Source organism: Trichomycterus rosablanca, chromosome 4 (assembly GCF_030014385.1).
Source record: "Trichomycterus rosablanca isolate fTriRos1 chromosome 4, fTriRos1.hap1, whole genome shotgun sequence".
NCBI lineage: Eukaryota > Metazoa > Chordata > Actinopteri > Siluriformes > Trichomycteridae > Trichomycterus > Trichomycterus rosablanca.
This window is the reverse complement of record NC_085991.1, coordinates 7,705,399-7,730,624: the sequence shown is the minus strand read 5'-3', so window position 1 is coordinate 7,730,624 and position 25,226 is coordinate 7,705,399. Positions and strand designations below refer to the sequence as shown.

The 25,226-nt window shown below is 41.3% G+C and overlaps 1 protein-coding gene across 4 annotated transcripts in view; it reads right to left on the bottom strand.

Annotated features, from left to right (window-relative positions):
• astn1 (astrotactin 1) overlaps positions 1-25,226 on the bottom strand; it is a 427,949-nt gene that overhangs the window by 294,438 nt on the left and 108,285 nt on the right. For all 4 annotated transcript variants that reach the window (XM_062993914.1, XM_062993915.1, XM_062993916.1 and 1 more), the window contains exon 3: positions 314-707. In XM_062993914.1, the coding sequence (XP_062849984.1) occupies positions 314-707 (394 nt within the window). The remainder of the gene's footprint in view (positions 1-313; positions 708-25,226) is intronic.

Genomic DNA, 25,226 nt, shown 5'->3' with positions numbered 1-25,226 from the left:
GAGGTATTAGGCTCTAGGGCTGTTTTACCTGTGCCAGTGCAGGTGTCTTGGGGTGATTTGGAATTTGCCTGTCTGGCTAAATTTAAGCTTTTGGAATGACCTTTCCAAGGTCCTGACCACAACCTCTTTGAGACTATGGTGGACTGTACTGAAAAAAAATGGCAGCTGCTCCTGAATCTTGGTGATTGCTATAAAAAGCTGCCAAATTTTCCTCGTTATTCAGTCAGAGACAAAGACCAGTTCCAGAAACCATTAAACTATAAGTTCTTTTTCCAGAAACTAACAAATATAAAAGAAAAAGCCTGGCACGCACCGGGGGTGAGGTCCATGTTGGCCTTTTCGTTGCAGCCGTGCAGCGAGTCGAGTGTCCGCGTCACCTGGCTGGTGAAATCCTCACCGCCGTTCATGCACTCGCGCTGCAGGTGCTGGCGCAGCTCACCGATGTCGTACTCGTAGCCGTCGAGGATGGGCGTCTCGCGGATGCTCAGGGTGCTGCTGGCGTTGGCGCCCTGGCAGCGGGAGTTCCTCAGGCTCTCTCGTGCCTGGCCGCCCAGCAGCACGGACGGGATGTAGTGGATCTCGTTGGCCGCCTCGGCGCTGGCGCTCTTCTGAGGCTGAGGCACCCTGCGCCGCTTGCACCAGCGCTTTCGGGTGTACAGGATCAGGACCAGACACAGGATGGAGAGCAGCAGGGCGATCATCCCGCCCTGGAGAGACGCAGAGAGGAGAAAGAGAGAGAGAAGAGGGAGACGTGATGAGACACAAGTACAGTGCTGAACTTTTGATGAGCACTTCTATGACTCAGTCCTAACTCTTAACTTGCGACAGGGTCATGGACATGGGGGGCGAGGGCTGGCCCGTGTGGTCCGATCCCGTGTATGGGGCTGCATAGCCGCAGACCAGTCAGGGTGCCCATGCTGACCCCTGTCATAACCATTAAACACACTCACTGTCCATCTTATCAGCTCTACTTACCATATAGAAGCACTGTAGTTCTACAATTACTGACTGTAGTCCATCTGTTTCTCTACATACTTTGTTAGCCCTCCTTACAGTCAGTAATTGTAGAACTACAAAGTGCTTCTATATGGTAAGTGGAGCTAAAAATATATATATATACCGATCAGCCATAACATTAAAACCACCTCGTTTCTACACTCACTGTCCATTTTATCAGCTTCACTTACCATATAGAAGCACTTTGTAGTTCTACAATTACTGACTGTAGTCCATCTGTGTCTCTACATACTTTTGAGCCTGCTTTCACCCTGTTCTTCAATGGTCAGGACCCCCACAGGACCACTACAGAGCAGGTATTATTTAGGTGGTGGATCATTCTCAGCAATGTAGTGACACTGACATGGTGGTGGTGTGTTAGTGTGTGTTGTGCTGGTATGAGTGGATAAGACACAGCAGCGCTGATGGAGTTTTTAAACACCTCACTGTCACTGCTGGACTGAGAATAGTCCACCAACCTAAAACATCCAGCCAATAGCGCCCTGTGGGCAGCGTCCTGTGACCACTGATGAAGGTCTAGAAGATGACCAAGTCAAACAGCAGCAATAGATGAGCGATCGACTCTGACTTTACATCTACAAGGTGGACCAACTAGGTAGGAGTGTCTAATAGAGTGGACAGCACAACACACACTAACACACCACCACCATGTCAGTGTCACTGCAGAGCTGAGAATGATCCACCACCTAAATAATACCTGCTCTGTAGTGGTCCTGACCATTGAAGAACAGCATGAAAGGGGGCTAACAAAGCATGCAGAGAAACAGATGGACTACAGTCAGTAACTGTAGAACTACAAAGTACATATATATATATAAGACAAACTGCTAAAAAGTTTGTAGAATTTACAAAATAAGTTCTGTCTGACAGCCGAGCTGTTTAATACTTTCATAAGACTTCTGACAAACCTGATTGGTGGAGCTTACTTTAGAACTGTGGCTCATGTGGTTCTCCTGCAGGATTTCATTATTAAAGCGTGATATTAAACAAAAGAAAAGAAAAAAAAAAGGATACTTTTCTACGGGAGCATAAAACATCTTTTCATAAACTCTCAGCACTGGCTCTCCAATGGACAGTTATTACGTTTCGGCGAATAATCCCATCTCCTAAGGAGATTCTGAATCTTACTTTAGAAACACGATTACGGCTCTTGAGATGCATCATCCAAATGTTATTTTTCTCCTTTTCTTGTCATTTTTACATCTACACTTAAGAAAGAAGCAAAATCTGATACCGAGAATACAGCGTACCGTTTACATCAACGTTCCCGAGTGCCTCTGTAATAACGGGCAAAACTTTTCAGCTCCGGGGGCTGGCAATATACAAAAGGAACTCTTGGCAGATTTATCTGAACATGTTTATTCAATAACACATTTCAGGCCTTTTGGCTCGCTGTATTTTCAGCCTTTTAAGTGTATTTGAGCAAGACCAAGAATCACGGCTTTTAAGTTGTGAACAGAACCGTAGTAAACACAACTGAGGGTGAAAACAATATACAGTAGTGCCTTGTAACTCGAAGTCCCCTAAACCTGAAATTAGGGCTGGCTCGATACCACTTTTTTATGTTCGATACCGATACCGTTACTGCAAATTGAGTATCTGTTAATACCGATGAGTTCACACTACACGACTTTCCAAGTCGTCAGGTCGCTGTACAGTTCACACTACACGACTGGATCTCTTGTAATCGGGAGTCTTTCAAGTCGGTGTGGCTTTCACACTACACCATCTATCACCAACTGGAATCACAGGCGAGCTTCTCTGGCCTCCCAAACTACGTTTTGTCACGAAAACAAACGTCCGAAAATGCACGTCAACAAGTAGCGAGCGATCAGAGTTGTTTGTGCGCTGATGAGCAGCGTAAAATCAAAGAGAAAAATAAATGAATCCGAGTGGATTTGGCAACGCGACCAGCAGGGACTGTTTTGTTCTGTAGCGAGTTGGAGGTTAATAAATATTTTTTTTGCAATGCAGTGTTGGTATTATGGTTTTAAGTGTGCAAATATATATATATGGATTAATGTACAACCCCAAATCAGAAAACGTTGGGACAGTATGGAAAATGCAAATAAAATAAAAATGCAGTGTTCCTTACATTTACTTTGTCCTTACTTTGTCTGTTCAACTTCATTTCATTTGTTAATATGCCTCCATTCCTGCATTTCAGGACTGCAACACATTCACAAGAAAAGTTAGGACAGGGGCAATTTAGGGCTAGTAATGAGGTGAAAAAACTAAATAATGATGTGATTCCAAGCAGGTGATTGTAATCATGGTTTGGTACAAAAGCAGCATCCAGGAAAGGCTGAGTCTTTGATGAGCAAAGATGACCAGAGGATCTCCAGTTTGTCAACAAATGTGTGAGAAAATGATTGAAATGTTTAAAAACAATGAACCTCAAAGAAAGACTGAAAGGGATTTGCATATTTCTCCCTCTACAGTGCATAATATCATTAAACCATTCAAGGAATCAGGAGGAATTTCAGTGCGTAAAAGCCAAGGACGCAAGCTTAACCTGAACGCCCGTGATCTTCGATCCCTCAGACGGCACTGCATCAAGAACCACCACTCAACAATAGCTGATATAACCACATGGGTGAGGGATTACTTTGGCAAACCTTTATCAAGCACTACAATACAGAGTTACATGCACAAATGCCACTTAAAAATTTACTGTGCAAAAAAAATTGCCTTATGTTAACCATGTCCAGCAGCGGCGTCAACTTCTCTGGGCTCGGAGGCATCTAGGATGGACCATCACACAGTGGAAATGTCTGTTGTGGTCAGATGAATCAGAATTCCAGGTCTTTTTGGGAAAAAATTGACACTGTGTGCTCCGGACCAAAGATGAAAAGGACCATCCAGACTGTTATCAGGAACAAGTCCAAAAGCCAGGGTCTGTCATGGTATGGGGCTGTGTCCGTGCCCTTGGCAAAGGTCATTTACACTTCTGTGATGGCGGCTACATACAGCGCAATGCAGTAAGCCTGCAGCGAGGTGGCCAACATAGCCGGTATATAAAGGACTCTCCCAGCTGCAGCAAACTACCACTGATGAGGCGCAGAGACTGACTTTTTAAGGGAAACGTCAGTGTCAGTCACCTGCTCCTCCATGGCATGAAAGATGGGCATGATTCTGTAACGATCTATGTGGCTGTTGGGCCCGATACACTCAGTGTTCCTCTGGTCATGCTCTGATCTACCAGTGTACCGCCAGTGTTGCTCCAAAAGTTATCTGGACTAACATTACTACACATTTTAGAAGTGAAACTTCATTTCCATTAGCAATACTTTTTGGCTTTTCAGTTTTGCAGATCACACATGCCTTATTTGAATACCAGCTTATATACCACCTGCTGGTAAATCTGTTGGGAGATCTGGCTTCAGAGTTTTAGCCTTTTTCATTTATTTGATATTTTCGCCACCTCTGCAGTTTAAACATTCAATATTTGAAGATCATATCAAGTAAAAATATAAACAATCATGTTTGTTTATATTTGCCATAACATTAAAACCACCTCCTTGTTTCTACACTCACTGTCCATTTTATCAGCTCCACTTACCATATAGAAGCACTTTGTAGTTCTACAATTACTGACTGTAGTCCATCTGTGTCTCTACATACTTTTTCGGCCTGCTTTCACCCTGTTCTTCAATGGTCAGGACCCCCACAGAGCAGGTATTATTTAGGTGGTGGATCATTCTCAGCACTGCAGTGACACTGACATGGTGGTGGTGTGTTAGTGTGTGTTGTGCTGGTATGAGTGGATCAGACACAGCAGCGCTGTTGGAGTTTTTAAATGCTGTGTCCACTCACTGTCCACTCTATTAGACACTCCTACCTAGTTGGTCCACCTTGTAGATGTAAAGTCAGAGACGATTGCACACATACACACACACACACACACACACCTGCCACCAGGTGAGGGATGGGTGACCATGTCACACACACACACACACACAACTGCCACCAGGTGAGGGATGGGTGATTATGTCACACACACACACACACACACACACACCTTGCCACCAGGTGAGGGATGGGTGACCATGTCACACACACACACACACACCTGGAATCAGATGAAGGACAGTTAGTGATCAAGTCACACACACACACACACACACACACACACCTTGCCACCAGGTGAGGGATGGGTGACCATGTCACACACACACACACACACCTGGAATCAGATGAAGGACAGTTAGTGATCATGTCACACACACATACACACACACACACACACACCTGGAATCAAATGAGGGACAGTTAGTGATTAAGTCACACACACACACACACCTTGCCACCAGGTGAGGGATGGGTGACCATGTCACACACACACACACACACACCTGGAATCAGATGAAGGACAGTTAGTGATCATGTCACACACACACACACACACACACACACACACCTTGCCACCAGGTGAGGGATGGGTGACCATGTCACACACACACACACACACACACACACACACACACACACACACCTGGAATCAGATGAAGGACAGTTAGTGATCATGTCACACACACACACACACACACACACACACCTTGCCACCAGGTGAGGGATGGGTGACCATGTCACACACACACACACACACACACACCTGGAATCAGATGAGGGACAGTTAGTGATCATGTCACACACACATACACACACACACACACCTGGAATCAAATGAGGGACAGTTAGTGATCATGTCACACACACACACACACACACCTTGCCACCAGGTGAGGGATGGGTGACCATGTCACACACACACACACAAACACACCTGCCATCCGGTAAGAGACAGTGAGTAAGTACCAAGACAACTGTATCTTGCCTACAGTCAAGCATGGTGGTGGTAGCATCATGGTCTTGGGCTGCATGAGTGTTGCTGGCACTGGGGAGCTGCAGTTCATTGAGGGAAACATGAATTCCAACATGTACTGTGACATTCTGAAACAGAGCATGATCCCCTCCCTTCGAAAACTGGGCCTCATGGCAGTTTTCCAACAGGATAACGACCCCAAACACAACCTCCAAGATGACATCTGCCTTGCTGAGGAAGCTGAAGGTAAAGGTGATGGACTAAACCTAATTGAGCACCTGTGGCGCATCCTCAAGTGGAAGGTGGAGGAGTTCAAGGTGTCTAACATCCACCAGCTCCGTGATGTCATCATGGAGGAGTGGAAGAGGATTCCAGTAGCAACCTGTGCAGCTCTGGTGAATTCCATGCCCAGGAGGGTTAAGGCAGTGCTGGATAATAATGGTGGTCACACAAAATATTGACACTTTGGGCACAATTTGGACATGTTCACTGTGGGGTGTACTCACTTATGTTGCCAGCTATTTAGACATTAATGGCTGTGTGTTGAGTTATTTTCAGAAGACAGTAAATCTACACTGCTATACAAGCTGTACACTGACTACTCTAAGTTATATCCAAGTTTTATTTCTATAGTGTTGTCCCATGAAAAGATATAATAAAATATTTGCAGAAATGTGAGGGGTGTACTCACTTTTGTGATACACTGTACATACACACACACACACATACACCTGCCACTAGGTGAGTGACAGTGAGAGACCATGTCACACACACACACACGCCACCAGGTAAGAGACAGTGGGTGAGCATGTCACACACACACACACCTGGAATCAGATGAGGGACAGTTAGTGACCATGTCACACACACACACACACACACACACACACACACACTAAGAATGTCATTATTTATCACGCCAATAAATGCTAATTTGAAGATAATTAATAAGCGATATATAAAATAAGTAAAGGAAAGCGAGTGTTTAAAAATTATTTTAGTCGCAGTCATAATGAGAAGCATGATTACGATCACTCATAAGTATTCCTGTTGTGCGTGTAGCTAAAGTAAATGTCATGGACTTTGCTCGGGTGCGGGGGAAAGTCATGGCTCTCTACCAAACATCATTAGAGCTGTTTTGAATTTGCAGTTTATTGGATTACATGCGGTCGTGCTGTGTGTTTCCGAGGTTCTGCTAGGCGCTAATGGCATTGTTTCATAAAGCGCTGTCCTGTCCGCCTTCATTTCGTGTCTCCTGTAACTCGTGTGTATAGCGTTGCCTTGTTTTCTCCGCCGTGAAGATGTACGCCGCTCATTTGGCTAATGCAGAGCGACAGGTCGCAGGAAGGAAATTAAATTAGGAGGAAACTGATTAGCTGTTGAGTCTGGATTTGTATGCAGACACGTTGTTAGGATGGTGTTTGTTTTTAAAGCATTATTGATATGTAATATCTGCTGCAAACACTCACTGTCTTTTGTCAGCAGGTAGTATTGAGAGGGTTTAAGTTTTCTCAGAGGTCCATGGTTTAATCTAAAAACTTGATCAGGCATTATTATCATTATTATCATTATTATTATTATTATGATTATGATTATTATTATTATGATTATTATTATGATTATGATTATGATTATTATTATTATTACTATTATTATTATTATTATTATTACTATTACTATTATTATTATTACTATCATATTGTTATTATTATTATAATTAGTACTATTATTACTATTGTTATTACTATTACTATCATCATTATTATTATTACTATTATTACAATTATTATTACTATTATTATTATTACTATTATTATTATTACTATTATTATTATTACTATTATTACTATTGTTATTACTATAATAATAATTATTATTATTATTACTATAATTATTATTATTATTATTGTTATTACTATTACTATCATCATTATTATCATCATTATTATTATTACTATCATTATTATTATTATTATTATTACTATTATTACTATTGTTATTACTATTACTATCATCATTATTATTATTATTATTATTACTATTACTATCATTATTATTATTATTACTTTTATTATTTACATTTACATTTTCAGCATTTAGCAGACGCTTTTATCCAAAGCGACTTACACAGTGAGCGGAACACAATGAGCAATTGAGGGTTAAGGGCCTTGCTCAGGGACCCAACAGTGGCAACTTGGTGGTGGCGGGGCTTGAACCGGCAACCTTCTGCTTACTAGTCCAGTACCTTAACCACTGAGCTATCACTGGCCCATTATTACTATTATTCTTCTTCTTATTATTATTATTACTACTATTATTATTACTGTTATTATTATTATTATTATCATTATTACTATTATTATTATTATTATTACTATTATCATTATTACTATTATTATTATTATTATTATTACTATTATTATTACTGATATTATTATTATTATTATTATTATCATTATTACTATTATTATTATTTTTATTACTATTATTATTACTATTATTACTATTATCATTATTATTATTATTATTATTATTATTAATAATAATAATTATTATTATTATTTACTATTATCATTATTCCTATTATTATTATTATTATTATTGATTATTATTCCTATTATTATTATTATTATTATTATTATTATTATTATTAATATTACTATTACTATTATTATAAAAATATAAGCCATTTCCTATATAAAAGCAAGACACAAAAACACGGTCTGTCTGTCGATCTGTTCTGTCTTTACATCTACAAGGTGGAACAACTAGGTAGGAGCGTCTAATAGAGTGGACAGTGAGTGGACACGGTATTTAAAAACTGCAGCAGCATTGCTGTGTCTGATCCAGTCATACCAGCACAACACACACTAACACACCAACACCATGTCAGTGTCACTGCGGTGCTGAGAATGATCCACCACCTAAATAATACCTGCTCTGTGGTGGTCCTGTGGGGGTCCTGACCATTAAAGAACAGTAAAAACAGGTTAAAAAAGTATGTACTAGAGAAACAGATGGACTACAGTCAGTAATTGTAGAACTACAAAGTGCTCCTATATGGTAAGTGGAGCTGATAAAATACAGTGTTTATGTCAGATGCCCTTGCTGATGCACCAGTCCTTATTTCATCCAGGCTTGGGACACGTCCCAATGGCTCAGCTGTTCAGCCATCCTTCCTACCTCCCCCCAGACCTAGCCAATCATATCCGTGTAGACGCCTGACTGGCTAATAGCACCTCTGAGATTCGAACTTTGGATCTCGGCGGTACTGGGCTAGCGTGATTTACCGCTTCGCCACACAAACATCCAGAAAGGGGAAAATAAATATGATAAATATGAAACACATGTAAGCTCATTTACTGCTGCTGTGTATGCATCCTGGTGTAGATAAGGATGAGAACGAGGAGCTTTTCAAGAGTAAATTACTAGAGATGACAGAGATGCCAATTTACACACAGTGAAAACGGCATGACAAGCAGTCAGTGACCGTTCTGAGTAATTTCCCTGGTGCACACCCGGTCGCTGAAATTACGAGATGGAACACGCATACATTTACGAGCAAAGTCACCTGACTTGCTGTGGTAAAGGAATATAATAATTAAGGCCCTACCTAAACCGCGAGCCTCCTCCAGTGTAATATGCATTTTGCTGTGAAATTAACATTTTTCATTCGTGTAACGTTCAATTGTCTCATGCTTACTGGTTAATCTGCACTATAAGGTAGTCCTAGCAATCCTACAGCAATTCAGTTAGCAATCGGTTAGACAATGTCTGAGATGTCGAAGTCTAAAGCAGCTACAAACACGACTTGGGTAACTGAGTGTGGAAAAGCAGAGTTGAATCCTGGCTTTAGTGGCTGAAGGATGTCACTCTAATTTAATACCATTTTTAAATGTCCAACAAGCTCATGGCCAGGTGTCCAGATACTTTTGGCCATATAGAGTATGTGGAATTCTGATGATGTGCTCAAGAGTTTGTGCCCATTTAGTCAAACTAGCAATTGTAAGAGTAGGCACTGGAGTTGGACAAGAAGGCCTTGTTCGCAATCGACATTCTAATTCATCCCAAAGTTCTCTTGAGGTCAGGGCTTTGTCCAGGTCAGAGCCTCCTCCGAACCGTTGCCACAAAGTTGAAGGTATACACCGATCAGCCATAACATTATGACCACCTCCTTGTTTCTACACTTACTGTCCATTTTATCAGCTCCACTTACCATATAGGAGCACTTTGTAGTTCTACAATTACTGACTGTAGTCATTCTGTTTCTCTGCATGCTTTGTTAGCCCCCTTTCATGCTGTTCTTAAATGGTCAGGACCCTCACATGACCATCACAGAGCAGTTCTTATTTAGGTGGTGGATCATTCTGGAGTTTCCACTCACTGTCCACTCTATTTGACACTCCTCCCTAAGTCAGAGTCGATCGCTCATCTATCGCTGCTGTTTGAGTTGGTCACCTTCTAGACCTTCATCAGTGGTCACAGGACGCTGCCCACGGGGCGCTGTTGGCTGGATATTTTTGGTTGGTGGACTATTCTTAGTCTAGCAGTGACAGTGAGGTGTAAACAAACTCCATCAGCACTGCTGTGTCTGATCCACTCATACCAGCACAACACACACTAACACACCACCACCATGTCAGTGTCACTGCAGTGCTGAGAATGATCCACCACCTAAATAATACCTGCTCTGTGGTGGTCCTGTGGGGGTCCTGACCATTGAAGAACAGCGTGAAAGGGGGCTAACAAAGCATGTAGAGAAACAGATGGACTACAGTCAGTAATTGTAGAGCTACAAAGTGCTTCTATATGGTAAGTGGAGCTGATAAAATGGACAGTGAGTGTAGAAACAAGGAGGTGGTTTTAATGTTATGGCTTCCATCTAACATGCAGTCAAGTTATTCCACCACCTGACCACCAGAGGTCTCTCGTAAAGGAGAAGGACATTTCTGCACACACACTCACAGTTTTCCATTTCCCGTCCTCTTTAAGGACTCTTTGTGATTTGTAAGCGTTCTAATGACTTTTAAATGAGTCCCACTTTGCTATTGCTGTTACCCAGGTTACCCATTGTGCACTAAAATGCTAATTGCATTTCTGACCTTGCTGACTAAAGTTCCCCTTTTAACTTTTTCCTGGGTGTTACTTAATCCCTTGGATGCTTTATGGACCTTGTTTTGATCTCCAGACGGAAGTTCCGGGAGTCTCCCGCATATACATAGCGGCTCCCTGATGCCCGCAAGTCAGATAAAATCTCCCGGAATCTAGAACGAGCGGCCAAGAGCGACACACACACGCGCACGCAGGCGACACAGACTTTATTCCCGATCGCGTGTTAAATCCGTTATCTGATATACAATCTAGCGCACTGTGTAGGGAACGTAAATCAATTGCCTAATATATTGTCTAGTGCACTATGTAGGGAACATAAATCCGTGATTTGATATACAATTCAGTGCACTATGTAGGGAACATAATTAATTATGTAATACACTATCTAGTGCACTATGTAAGGAACACAAACCATCACCTAGTTATACTTTCTAGTGCACCATGTAGGGAACTAGGGTTGGGCGATATTGCCGATCTTCATACCGTCATACTGTCTTCATAAAATACTGCGGTATATGGTATTACCGTGTAGGGGGAGGGGGCGTGTCTGTCTGTCAGTGATGGGCTGCTCGCGAACGATCCAATTCTATTGAACGGCTCTTTGAAATGAACTAAAGGAACCCGAGTCGCGCCTCTGGGAGCTGTTATATAGGGTGTGTTCGAAAAGCTAGGGAGCTCTCTACATATTTTTATTTTATAATGACTGATTAATTCCGTCTACTGATGCGAAGCGGAGTGGGTGAAATACAGCCGATTAGAACTGCGCAGTTATCACGGGGAGCGAGCGACACACACACACACACACACACACACACACACACACACAGAGATAAAGAGAGCGCTAGTAGTATTATGACAAATAATTGAGAAAAAAACTCGTTTAATGATGTTAAATCTGATTGGTTCATGGCGTGTATGTTTTAAAGCAGAAACAAACACAGGCACAAACACATCTCTGCACAAGAGAGGATTTTTATGAAACAATGCAACCAGTCTGTCTCTTTCGTGTAGTTTCCTTTAAAAATAAATCTTTTTTCTCATTGAAGTGTTTGAATTATGCCTACATTTAAGGCAAGGTAGCAAAATGTTCATGATCGTTCATCATTGATATTAATATCGGGGCTGTCTTATACTAAGCTAACAGTTAGCATTTTGCCATTCAAACCAATGGGATGGGATAGCACAGTGCGCTAGCATGTCAACTCACAAGCTCGATTTTGCAAATAAAAACACATGTGCAAGTTTATACAAGTTCAATAATCATTTATTTACGTTTGAAAATAATTCCGTTTCTCCGCACCGTCAGCCATGTGTTAAGCCAAGGACACTTCCGATGCGCACTCGTTCTTGAAATGTTAAGATACCGAACTACAGCTTATTAAGGCGTCTAAGGTTTCAAACAGCCTCCTTCTCGGGAGCGCGCATAGGATGACGTAAAACGCGTCTATGTAGAGCGCGCACTAGTTTTTGTGTTATCACCTCAGTGATCACCTCCACAACCAATCAGCGAGCTCCAACCGCCTACCCCTCCCACCCCTCCCTTACTGTGGATGCGCGCATGTCCTAAAGTCTCCGTTTTTAAGGTAAACCCGAAGCAGAAATTTGGCGCTTCACATTTTTTAAAAATACCGTCACCATTATTAAATACCGCGGTATACCGTAATACCGCCCAACACTATAGGGAACATAAATCCGTGATCTGATATACAATCTAGTGCACCATGTAGGGAACATAAACCAATTGTCTAATTCACTATCTAGTCCACTACGTAGGGAACATAAATTCATATCTAAAATACTATCTAGTGCACTATGTAGGGAACGTAAATCCGTTATCTGATATACAATTTAGTGCACTATGTAGGGAACCTAAATCCGTTAACTAATACGCTACTTAAAGCATTATGTAAGAAACATAAGTCTATTATCTAGTGCACTAATAAGGAACATAAATTCTTTTCTAATATACAATTTAGTGCACTGTGTAGGGAACATAAATCTATTACCTTTCACACTATCTAGTGCACTATGTAGGGAACATTAATGTGTTTGTGATGCGAACAGTTAAGAGCTCCTAAAAGTTCTGTTATCACCCATATCCTTTGGTGTGTGCGAGAAGTTTTGTAGCTTTTTTTTGGGGGGGGGGGGGGACCTGAAAATGAGTTTTTGAAACTTGGGATGTCTGGATCTCTGATTTGGCCTTGAGTGTGTTTATAAACTTCGCCTAGACAGGTGAATCGAGCAGGTATTCAGCAGCTGGAATTAACCCTGAACATACAGTGCCATACAGATTGTCAGGAAATCCAGTGAACGTCTGAAGCCTTGTGTAGAGCTTGTTTTTTATTTGATGTGATCATAAATACCCACCTGTTAATTCAATTCCAACAGCGTCCCCATAGATATGTCTGATAAATACTGTATGATAAATATGATTTCTAATGCAATAAACCGTGTGTTTTGCCACCAATGGGGAGAAGATTGCATTTATTCTGGCATTGTTAACAGGAAAGCTATTGCGCTGAGCTACTGTCACTTCTTCCCGCCGTTCCACTGCTAAACTGTCAAAGGTAGAGGGTGCAAATAAGCTTCTTGTAATATGACACTTGTGGAATATGTCCTCAATTCGCATAAACAGCCAGGTGTCATGAATCTAGCCTCTCTGTGCTTCCAGAGCTTCTACCCATATGTATGTGCCACACCCGGAAAGCACATGGTTGGGGAAGCTTTGTTTTTAGTTGCAAGTTGACACAACTTTGCTGTGATTAGTCCAAAGCTAATGATCCACAGCTGAACCTCAATCCACAGCTGACTAATCAAAGAATTTAAAGACTGGCTGTGGATAATTCAGCAATGGTTTTTATCGACTCCCATGCTGTTCATGGTTTTAGTGGTTATAATGGTTATGTATTGTTTATATAAGAATCACTTATTGTAGTTTATGTACACTGACCAGGCATAACATTATGACCACTGATTATCTCTCCATCACGGCACCTGGTAGTGGGTGGGATATATTAGGCGGGAAGTGAACATTTTACCCTCAGAGTTGGTGTGTTAGAAGCAGGAAAAATGGACAAGCGTAAGGATTTGAGCGATTTTGACAAACGACTGGGTCAGAGCATCTCCGAAACTGCAGCTCTTGTGGGGAGTTCCTGGTCTGCAGTGGTCAGTATCTATCAAAAGTGGTTCAACGAAGAAACAGTGGTAAACCGGCGACAGGGTCATGGGCGGCCAAGGCTCACTGATGCGCGCGTGAAGCGAAGGCTGGCCCGTGTGGTCCGATCCAAAAGACGAGCTACTGTAGCTCAAATTGATAGAAAGGTGTCAGAATACACAGTGCATCAATGTTTGTTGCGTATGGGGCTGCATAGCCGCAGACCAGTCAGGGTGCCCATGCTGACCCCTGTCCACCGTCAAAAGCGCCAACAATGGGCACGTGAGCTTCGGAACTGGACCACGGAGCAATGAAAGAAGGTGGCCTGGTCTGATGAATCACTTTTTTTTTTACATCACGTGGATGGCCGGGTGTGTGTGCACCAGGCACCAGGATGCACTACGGGAAGAAGGCAAGCCGGCGAAGGCAGTGTGATGCTTTGGGCAATGTTCTGCTGGGAAACCTTGGGTCCTGCCATCCATGTAGATGTTACTTTGACACGTACCACCCACCTAAGCATTGTTGCAGACCATGTACACCCTTACATGGAAACACTATTCCCTGATGGCTGTGGCCTCTTTCAGTAGGATGATGCGCCCTGCCACAAACCAGAAATGCTTCAGGAACGGTTTGAGGAGCACAAGAACAAGTTTGAGGTCTCCAAATTCCCCAGATCTCAATCCAATCGAGCATCTGTTTGATGTGCTGGACAAACTAGTCCGATTCATGGAGGCCCCACCTCACAACTTACAGGAGTTAAAGGATCTGCTGCTGCTGACATCTTGGTACCAGATACCATAGCACACCTTCAGGGGGTTAGTGGAGTCCATGCCTCGACAGGACCAACACAATATTAGGAAGGTGACCATAATGTTATGCCTGATCGGTTTATATTGTTCAGGAATCTTTGTTAGTGTAGCTTGTGTTGTTTCTAGTTTCTGCAGCATGTGCATTGCTACTGGGACTTTAATTCGGGATCAATAAAGCATCTATCTAACTCCCCCCCCCCCTCCCCCCAAGCATGCAAGTGAGGTGAATTGGAGATACAAAATTGTCAATGACTGTGTTTGACATTTAAGACTTGAACTGATGAATCTTGTGTAACCAGTAACTATAGATACCAATAGACCTCCAAACAGGAGTCAAGTCAAACCCACCCCACGACAAAGCTTCCCCATCACACCCTGAAACTAGCAAAACTGAAGCTTCAAAACTTGACCATATTCGTCCATTTATGTTTCCCACAGCAACATGTTTCTTATTTTGTGGAGCAAATGAGGTAGGTCCCACCCTGTATTGATCGGCGGTGGCTGAACGGCGGTGCAGTCACTTATCGCCACCCGTAACAGATTGGTTTTAATAGAGCTAGTTATAGATGCCTGTTTTTCACCACAGCAATCTCTTTAAGCACTTACAACCTGATACGCATTAGAGAAGCCAATGAGTGGAAAACAGCATTCATCACTCCACAATGAATACTCAGTTATACTAATTACACAGCTTACAGCCTTGTAAATGCACCTTCAATGTTTTCAGCCTTTATTAATGTCATGCGTAGAGATACAAACAGGTATGCGCATACTATCAACATTGATTTATCTGTTAGATCGTTTCTAATGTGGTTAGGTTTATATATCAAGATTTCTGGGCTTATTGAGAAACACGTCTTTCATTTGCACACTCATGTAGCTGTAAAGCATCTGCAGCTTTATGCACTAGCTGTAAATCACACACTAGAACACCAGAGCTGGGATCTCGACTACATCGTATCGAGTCTCAGCTCTTCCTGCCGGCTGGGCTGAGCAACCACATGAACAACGATCGGCCTGTTGTTCAGATAGGGGTGGGATATTAGGCCGGATAGGGACTCTCTCATAACAGATGCAACTACGACTCTGCTGGCTGACTGATGCCGCCTGCACAGAGACGAGGGAAGAGTGCTGTCAGGGAGTGTCTCTCCGTACACAGTGTTGATCCGCATATGCACTTGTCAAGTGCAGGTGACAAGATGCATACAGCTGCTGCCCACGTGTCGGAGGGGGCGTGGGTTAGCTTCGTTCTCCTCAATCAGAGCAGGGGTCGGCATTAGTGAAGAGAAACCGTGATGCAATCGGGCAATTGGACGCGCTAAAGTCAAGAGAAAAGAGGGAGTGAATGCATAAAACAAAATAAAAAAAATGCTGGGCTTTATTAATAATAATAATTAAAAATATATATATATAATAATAATAATAAATAATAATAATAACAATAATAATAATAATAACAACAAAAATAATAATAATAAAAAATAATAATAATGATAATAATAATAAAAATAACAATAATTATAATAATAATAAAATAATAATAATAACAACAATAATAATAACAAAAATACTGATAATAATAATAATATTAACAATAATAATAATAATAACAACAATAATGATAATAATACTACTACTGCTACTAATAATAATAATAATAATAATATTATATAAACGCCGTTCTGACACCTCACACTACAAATGAATCTAATAACCTGAATGTGAACACAACTGGTAAGAGCGATCTATGCCATGTTTCTGGCATTAATCTGGATTGTATATACTGTTCAATAGATGATCACTGTTGGTATATCACATGGGTAGGTAATGAAACAACTGCTATATTGCGCCGGATCATCAGGGAAATAAGAATTTAAGGGTACATGTCAGAAAATACATCATTTGATGGATGTTTTTGTCACATAGATAAAGAAAGTGGCAAGTAGTTTGGAGGTTGTGATATTTACTCTTGTTTTAATCAATTCTGGGTACTACTGGCTATATGTTGAGGTCATGATTCATTTGGAACTGTTTACAAAGAAACCTTTAGAAAGATTCAATATCTGATTTAAGGGTTTTTAAGTAATTGCATAGACAGTTTTAAAAACAAGAATGATGGAAGGCATCCTTGCTATCTACCCTGAAATACCCCTGTAGTTTTTAGGGATTGTTGTGGAGGGCCGGACCAGCAGGGTGAACTTAATTCTGCTCAATATTAATTGTATCTCTTTATAAAAAAGCAGTAAATTGTACAGTTTTAATAAGCTGTTACTGTTTAGAGGAGGTGCTACAATCAGCCAATGAAAATAAGAAGCAGGTGGAATAAAAACATCACCATTATTTCACTATATAATCACCTGTCTTGTTAAAACTCCACCGTCTCTATTAATCGCACTCGGTTCTGTTTGCCAAGACACATTACAGTGAAGCTGGATACACTCACACACACGTAAAGGTCCATCTAAAATAAAAAACAATCATGTTGTTTTGCATGTGTGATGTACATTTACTTACTCACTTTCCTAACCGCTTATCCAATCAGGGTTGCAGGGGGGTGCTGGAGCCTATCCCAGCTTGTCAATGGGCGCAAGGCACACAGTAACACCCTGGACAAGGCGCCAGACACACATACACACACCCATTCACCTACAGGGCAATTCAGTGTCTCCAATTAACCTGACTGCATGTCTTTGGACTGTGCCAGAGCTCCCAGAGGACACGGAGAGAACATGCAATGTGGTTAAATACACATACCTACACAACACCTGAATTAACGCTTAACATAGAAAGACAGGTGACTGCCAGTTAAGCAAAACTGGCAAGTTAGTCATTTGGACCACCAAGCCCCCTCTGCTGACTATAAACGGCATGGCAGATGGGCATGATCCTGTAACCTGTACCCCTCTTCCAATCTTCCTGGCAGATGGACCTCTAACAGTCCTTGATTTGCAGAAGGAAGCTAAACTGGACAACAAAATCCTAAAAGCTCCTAAAAGCTCAGCAACTTTGGGGGTGGCATACAGGTAATATCCTGAACTTAAATTCACTGCCCCTTTGCTGACCATAAACGGCATGGCAGATGGGCATGATTCTGTAACTTCGTGGACCTTTTACGGTCTTTGTTTTAAAGAAGGAAGCTAAACTAGACAACAAATTACTAAGAGCTCCTAAAAGTTTAACAACTTTGGGGGTGGGATACAGATAATATCCTCTATTTAAATTAACTCCACGTTTGCTGACCATAAACGGCATGGCAGATGGGCATGATCCTGTAACCTGTACCCCTCTTCCAATCTTCCCGAAAGGTGGACATTACAGTCCATGATTTGAAGAAGGAAGTTAAACTAGACAACAAATTACTAAGAGCTTCTAAAAGCTCGGCAACTTTAGGGGTGGCATACAGGTATTATCCTGAACTTAAATTAACTGCCCCTTTGCTGACCATAAATGGCATGGCAGATGGGCATGATTCTATAACTTGTTGGACCTGTTACAGTCCTTGTTTTGAAAAAGGAAGCTTAACTAGATAACAAATCACTAAGAGCTCCTAAAAACTGTGCAACGTCTTGGGTGGGATACAGGTAATATCCTGAATTTAAAATAACTGCCCATCTGCTGACCATAAACGGCATGGCAGATGGGCATGATTCTGTAACTTGGTAGACCTGTTACAGTATTTGATTTAAAAAGAAAGCTGAACTAGATAACAAATTACACAGAGCGCCTAAAGCTCAACGTCTTGGGTGGGATACAGGTAATATCCTGAACTTAAATTAACTCCCCCTTTGCTGACCATAAACGGCATGGCAGATGAGCATAATTCTGTAATGTGTACCCCTCTGCCAATCTTCCTGGCAGGTGGATCTGTTACAGTCCTTGTTTTGAAGAAGAAAACAAATTACTAAGAGCACTAAAAGCTCGGTAACTTTGGGGGTGGCATCCAGGAAACTGATTTATGCGGCTTCACAGAGCAAGTTCGGATATGAATCTAATTTATAGATGCATCTTTTAAATCCTGTGGTTTTGAATCCGCTTAGAAAACAGCCCTATAGGGATGTAAGTGTTTGTATGTGTGTGACGTATTCGAGTTCAGAGATCTATCGAGTGGGTCATTGTAGGACACTGTTTTTTTTCAGGGTCCTTTATCGGACGAGAGTGCCATCAGTAAGATTAATGCATATGACCGGAGAAAATGGCCTTTCCGTTTCTGTGTGTACACGGCCATAAAACAAGGTATTATCAGCCACTAAAACTCTAAGTGCCTGCTACAGTCGAGAGCCCACAGGGCAGAGGAAGCTTAACATTGGATGAGTTCCCACATAACTACATGATGCAGTTCCTGTTGTGATGGCCTTTAATCAAAAATTGCCGACATGCTAGGTATACATTATAATAATTGCTGGCTCCTGCCAAAGATTTAGTTGTGCAAGCTAACTATGTTTAGAAATTATTGATTCATGTATTTCCATCCTAAAGACAAAATGTAAAAAAAATCTAAATAGTGCAAATCGAGAAGTGAATAAGGGGACAGTGGTAGCCTAGTGGGTAGAGATTTGGGCTTGAACAAGGCCCTTAACCCTATATACACCGACCTGCCATAACATTATGACCACTGACAGGTGAAGTGAATAACACTGATTATCTCTTCATCACGGCACCTGTTAGTGGGTGGGATATATTAGGCAGCAAGTGAACATTTTATCCTCAAAGTTTGACAAGTGCCAAATTGTGATGGCTAGACGACTGGGTCAGAGCATCTACAAAACTGCAGCTCTTGTGGGGTGTTCCCGATCTGCAGTGGTCAGTATCTATCAAAAGTGGTCCAAGGAAGGAACAGTGGTAAACCGCGACTGGGTCATGGGCTGCCAAGGCTCATTGATGCACGCGTGGAGCGAAGGCTGTACATACTGTAGCTCGAATAGCTGAAGACGTTAATACTAGTTCTGATAGAAAGGTATCAGAATACACAGTGCATCACAGTTTGTTGTGTATGGGGCTGCATAGCTGCAGACCAGTCAGGGTGCCCATGCTGACCCCTGTCCACCGCCGAAAGCGCCAACAATGGGCACGTGAGCATCGGAACTGGACCACAAAGCAATGGAAGAAGGTGGCCTGGTCTGATGAATCACTGTCTGATTAATTTTACATCACGTGGATGGCCGGGTGTGTGTGTGTCGCTTACCTGGGGAACACATGGCACCGGGATGCACTATGGGAAGAAGGCAAGTTGGCGGAGGCAGTGTGATGCTTTGGGCAATGTTCTGCTGGGAAACCTGGGGTCCTGCCATCCATGTGGATGTTACTTTGACACGTACCACCTACCTTGAGTGATATCAGTGAAAGGTGTAAAAGCCAGCGCCTATCGCTACATTTAGATTTAGATTTTTATAAACCATCTCTTCTAAAACCATAAGTGATTACACCCAGGAGCACAGAGCTGCCCATGTTGTGCTCTGACCCCCTTAAAATGAATGCATGTGTCGCTTTACCATACTAGATCATTTTACATCTTTAATTACATTTCTTTATATCCCAGCTTCCTGTCCTCAGTGTGTCCATTAGCCATTGCCATACCGGGCACAACAATCCCCTTAGCCATGCTAACCATGCATGTCAACCCAACCCAAGAACTTCCCAAAACATCTCCAGATATTAGCACTGCTTGCTATCTTATCGTAACAACAATAGAAACACACGCCTCAGACCCAGTAGCTCCAGGTTTGAAGGTGAGGCTTGTTATCCTTGCTGCTCGCTCAGACATCTTTCACTGCTTTTAACATTGCTTGCCCTCATTTCCGACACTTAGACATCGGTCACATGCTTGCTTTGCTTACCCTAGGGAAAAGGGAGAGACCCAGAGACCCAGAGATAAATTCCCAAGCTGGCAAGGCCAACAGCTTTGGTTTATGAATGGACTGGAGCTCTGTGGATGCTCACAGCTAGGTTTTTTGCTTAACTAAGTAGATACATTATTATTAATAATTATTAATATTATTATAATAATTATTATTATTATTTTAATTATTATTATTATTATTTTAGCCTATGCATTATTATTATTATTATTATTATTATTTTTTTTTTTAGCCTATGCATTATTATAATTATTATTATTATTTTAGCCTATGCATTATTATTATTTATTTATTTTTTTGCCTATGCATTATTATTATTATTATTATTATTATTAATATTATTATTATAGCCTATGCAGCATTATTATTATTATTATTATTGTTATTATTATTATTATTATTATTATTTTAGCCTATGCATTATTATTACTATTATTATTTATATATGTTTAGCCTATGCATTATTATTATTATTATTATTATTATTAACAAAGACATTATTATTATTGTTGTTATTATTATTATTATTTTTTATTATTGTTGTTTTTGTTTTTTGTATAAACTTTATTATTATTATTATTATTATTGTTTTTTTAGTATAAGCATTATTATTATTATTAGCGTTAGCATAATTATTATTATTATGATTATTAGCCTACGCATTATTATTATTATTGTTTTATTTTCTTCAGTATAAGCATTATTATTATTTTTATTATTATTATTGTTTTATTGTTTTTTGTATAAGCCTTATTATTATTATTATTATTATTATTAACAAAGACATTATTATTATTATTGTTATTATTATTATTATTATTTTTAGCCTATGCATTATTATTATTATTGTTGTTGTTGTTTTTATGTTTTTTGTATAAACTTTATTATTATTATTATTATTGTTGTTGTTGTTGTATTTTAGTATAAGCATTATTATTATTATCATTGTTTTGTAGTATAATTGGCGGCTGGACGTCTGCACAGATGGTTGGTTATGTCTGAGGAAGATGGCCAGAGCCCTTTGATGGATTGATGCCCCGTCCGGAGTATTCTTGTCGGTGTCCAGTGTTTCCGTGAAATTGGACAGGTCACATCCCTAACTAGGATGAAGCGGTTGATGAAAGTAAAATGAAATAAAAATAATATGACTATAATTCTAAACTAACATCACAGCAGAATGGAATGGTTTATAAAAACCAATAGCTTATGTACATGTATTAAAGTCATGGCACTTTTTGTAGGGATTATTGGAACACATGTTGGGTTTCTTTTCTACTTGAAGGCCTCTAAGTCCATGTTAATGTAAATCTCACTTAACTGTGAAACATGTTCACTGTGTTCCAGCAGCTGTTATTTTATGGCAGACCTTTTTACAAGGCTCTTGTATTACATTTGACCGTTCAAACAGTTTTCCTTTCAAAAGGTGACAGTCTGAGTTTTACTTTGTTGCACAAATGGATTTGGGACCTGAAGTTGAAAAGATGAATGATGTGCTTTTAGTGGTCAGTACAAAGCTGGTAAACTTTCACACTGTAGTGCTTGTGTGTACTGGATTGAGTCAGAGTAGCAAATTTCACCACTACCCACATCTTTATATAATACATTATATAAAGTTAAGGATTTGAGCGAGTTTGACAAGGGCCAAATTGTGATGGTTAGACGACTGGGTCAGAGCATCTCCAAAACCGCAGCTCTTGTGGGGGGTTCCCGGTCTGCAGTGGTCAGTATCTATTAAAAGTGGTCCAAAGAAGGAACAGTGGTAAACCGGCGACAGGGTCATGGGCGGCCAAGGCTCATTGATGCACATGGTCCGATCTAACAGACACCCTTTTACAGCCAAAACAGCCCTGACTCGTCGAAGCATGGACTCCACTAGACCCCTGAAGATGTGCTGTGGTATCTGGCACCAAGATGTTAGCAGCAGATCCTTTAACTGTAAGTTGTGAGGTGTGGCCTCCATGGATCGGACTTGTTTGCCCAGCACATCCAACAGATGCTCGATTGGATTGAGATCTGGGGAATCTGGAGGCCAGGTCAACACCTCAAACCACCTCAACACCTCGTTGTTGTGCTCCTCAAACCGTTCCTGAAGCATTTTTGCTTCGTGGCAGGGCGCATCATCCTGCTGAAAGAGGCCACAGTTATCAGGGAATACCGTTTTCATAAGAAGGGGGTACATGGTCTGTAACAATGCTTAGGTAGGTGGTATGTGTCAAAGTACCCAAGGTTTCCCAGCAGAACATTGACCAAAGCATCACACTGCCTCCGCCGGCTTGCCTTCTTCCCATGGTGCATCCTGGTGCCATGTGTTCCCCAGGTAAGCGACGCACACGCACCCGGCCATCCACGTGGTGTAAAAGAAAACGTGATTCATCAGACCAGGCCACCATCTTCCATTGCTCCGTGGTCCGGTTCCGATGCTCACGTGCCCATTGTTGGCGCTTTCTGTGGTGGACAGGGGTCAGCATATGGCAGCCATACGATGGAATGGCACGTGTACCGCAGCTTTAATGTAGCTATGTGCTAAAAACATGACATGTCTACTCTCACAGCGAAGTCCTATTTGTCAACAAACTGGCCGGTCTATTGGTTCTTGGCCAATAAGAAAAGTATTGATCTCTGCTTTATTGCTTTTGCCGCTCACCGTATCGAGCTTCTTAATGCCACCCAGCGTGTTTCCTCTCCAACCTGATCCTCTGTAATTCCCAGAAAGGAGAAATCATAAATAACTGGTTGCAGGAGGAACGAGAGAGAAGCGAGAGTCTTCCGAGCGCATCGCCGGCTTTACCGGCTGCTGTGGCTGTGTGATGTGACATTTTGTAGGTGGTGAAGGAAAATAAACAAATAAAAGTGTAATCGCACGGTAAATTCCACGTCTAACTATAATTCTGGTGCTAATAAATGAAGCCGATTACTGCCAAAGCTGAAGAAAAAAAACACGTATTGATTAAGCCAACTCGGGACAAAATATATGTAGGATGGTTCTTGTTTTATAAAGCCTTAGTCGAACGTTCGGCCCAGTTGTTTCTGCTAAGAACGTTCGGCCCAGTTGTTTCTGCTAAGATAACTGTCATTACTGTGTGGGTGGGACGGATAGCCGGTATCTTTTCCTGTGACTAAATGCCCCGCTTTGTCAATCATGGGGATTTGTAAGCCCGTGGATATAAAAAGCTTCCGCCAAACTCAAGTACTCTGATTCTCCGAATCGTTTGCATTAGTCATTAAAAAGCAATGTCTGTTTTCTGTTCTGTTACATGTCCAAGAGGAAGCACATGTTAGCCATCAAACGTCTAAACTGACAGCTGTTGTTTTGTATTATTACATTTAAAGATATCAGAAGAAGATTTAGATTCGAGTTCAATGGATTATAACCGCATCCATGACCAGGATGAAGCGATCAGTAAAATATAAAGAATCAATACAACAAGATCATTTGACATGAAAGCTAAAGCTAAAACCAAAACATTAAACATTAAGTTATGAAACTGCCAAACACCGACAAGGCATAACATTACAGTATGACCACTGAAAGGTGAAGTGAATAACACTGATTATCTCTTCATCATGGCAGGAAAAATTGTGATGGCTAGACGACTGGGTCAGAGCATCTCCAAAACTGCAGCTCTTGTGGGGTGTTCCCGGTCTGCAGTGGTCCAAGGAAGGAACAGTGGTAAACCGGCGACAGGGTCATTGATGCACGTGGGGAGCGAATGCTGGCCCATGTGGTCCGATCCAACAGACGAGCTACTGTAGCTCAAATAGCTGAAGAAGTTAATGCTGGTTCTGATAGAAAGGTGTCAGAATACACAGAGCATCGTGTACACAATATTAGGAAGGCGGTCATAATGTTATGCCTTATCGGTGTATATAATAATATGATGAGCAGGGTTTTGCAAAGCTATTACTTGTAACACGGCGGGTCACGGCTCGCTGAAAGCAACCCAAGTGTAAAATGCTTGACCAAAAAAAACAATAATGTGGCTCTTTAGCAAAAAGGGGGTAATTGCAAAAAATAACAGAAACCTGTTATGTGGGAGAAGGTAGGACTCAAACGCAGATTTTAAATAAAAAGAATAATTTTATTTATTTATCTTTTAAAGCAAAATACAAAAGAAAGGTAAAAACTGGAACAACCAAAAACAATCGGAAACTCCGATAATGTCGCTGACACTGCGGACAATGGAAACTGAGAAAGAGAAGAAAAATATAAATATGAGGTGAGACGCGAACCAGGGTCGTGCCGGTGCACGCCGGGTGCGTTACCACCGCGCTATTCGAGCGCGGGTTTTTAATTCAACAAGAAGCGCTGCTAAGCGCTGCGGTAGGACCGCAATAGGAGAAGAACGCTCGCCGTAGACCAACCCAAAAGGCGGTGGTCAAGGCGGAGCACAATCGGCGAACACTCTAACTGGCTTCTCCAAGAGAAAAGCACGCCGATCTGAAAAAGAGAGAAA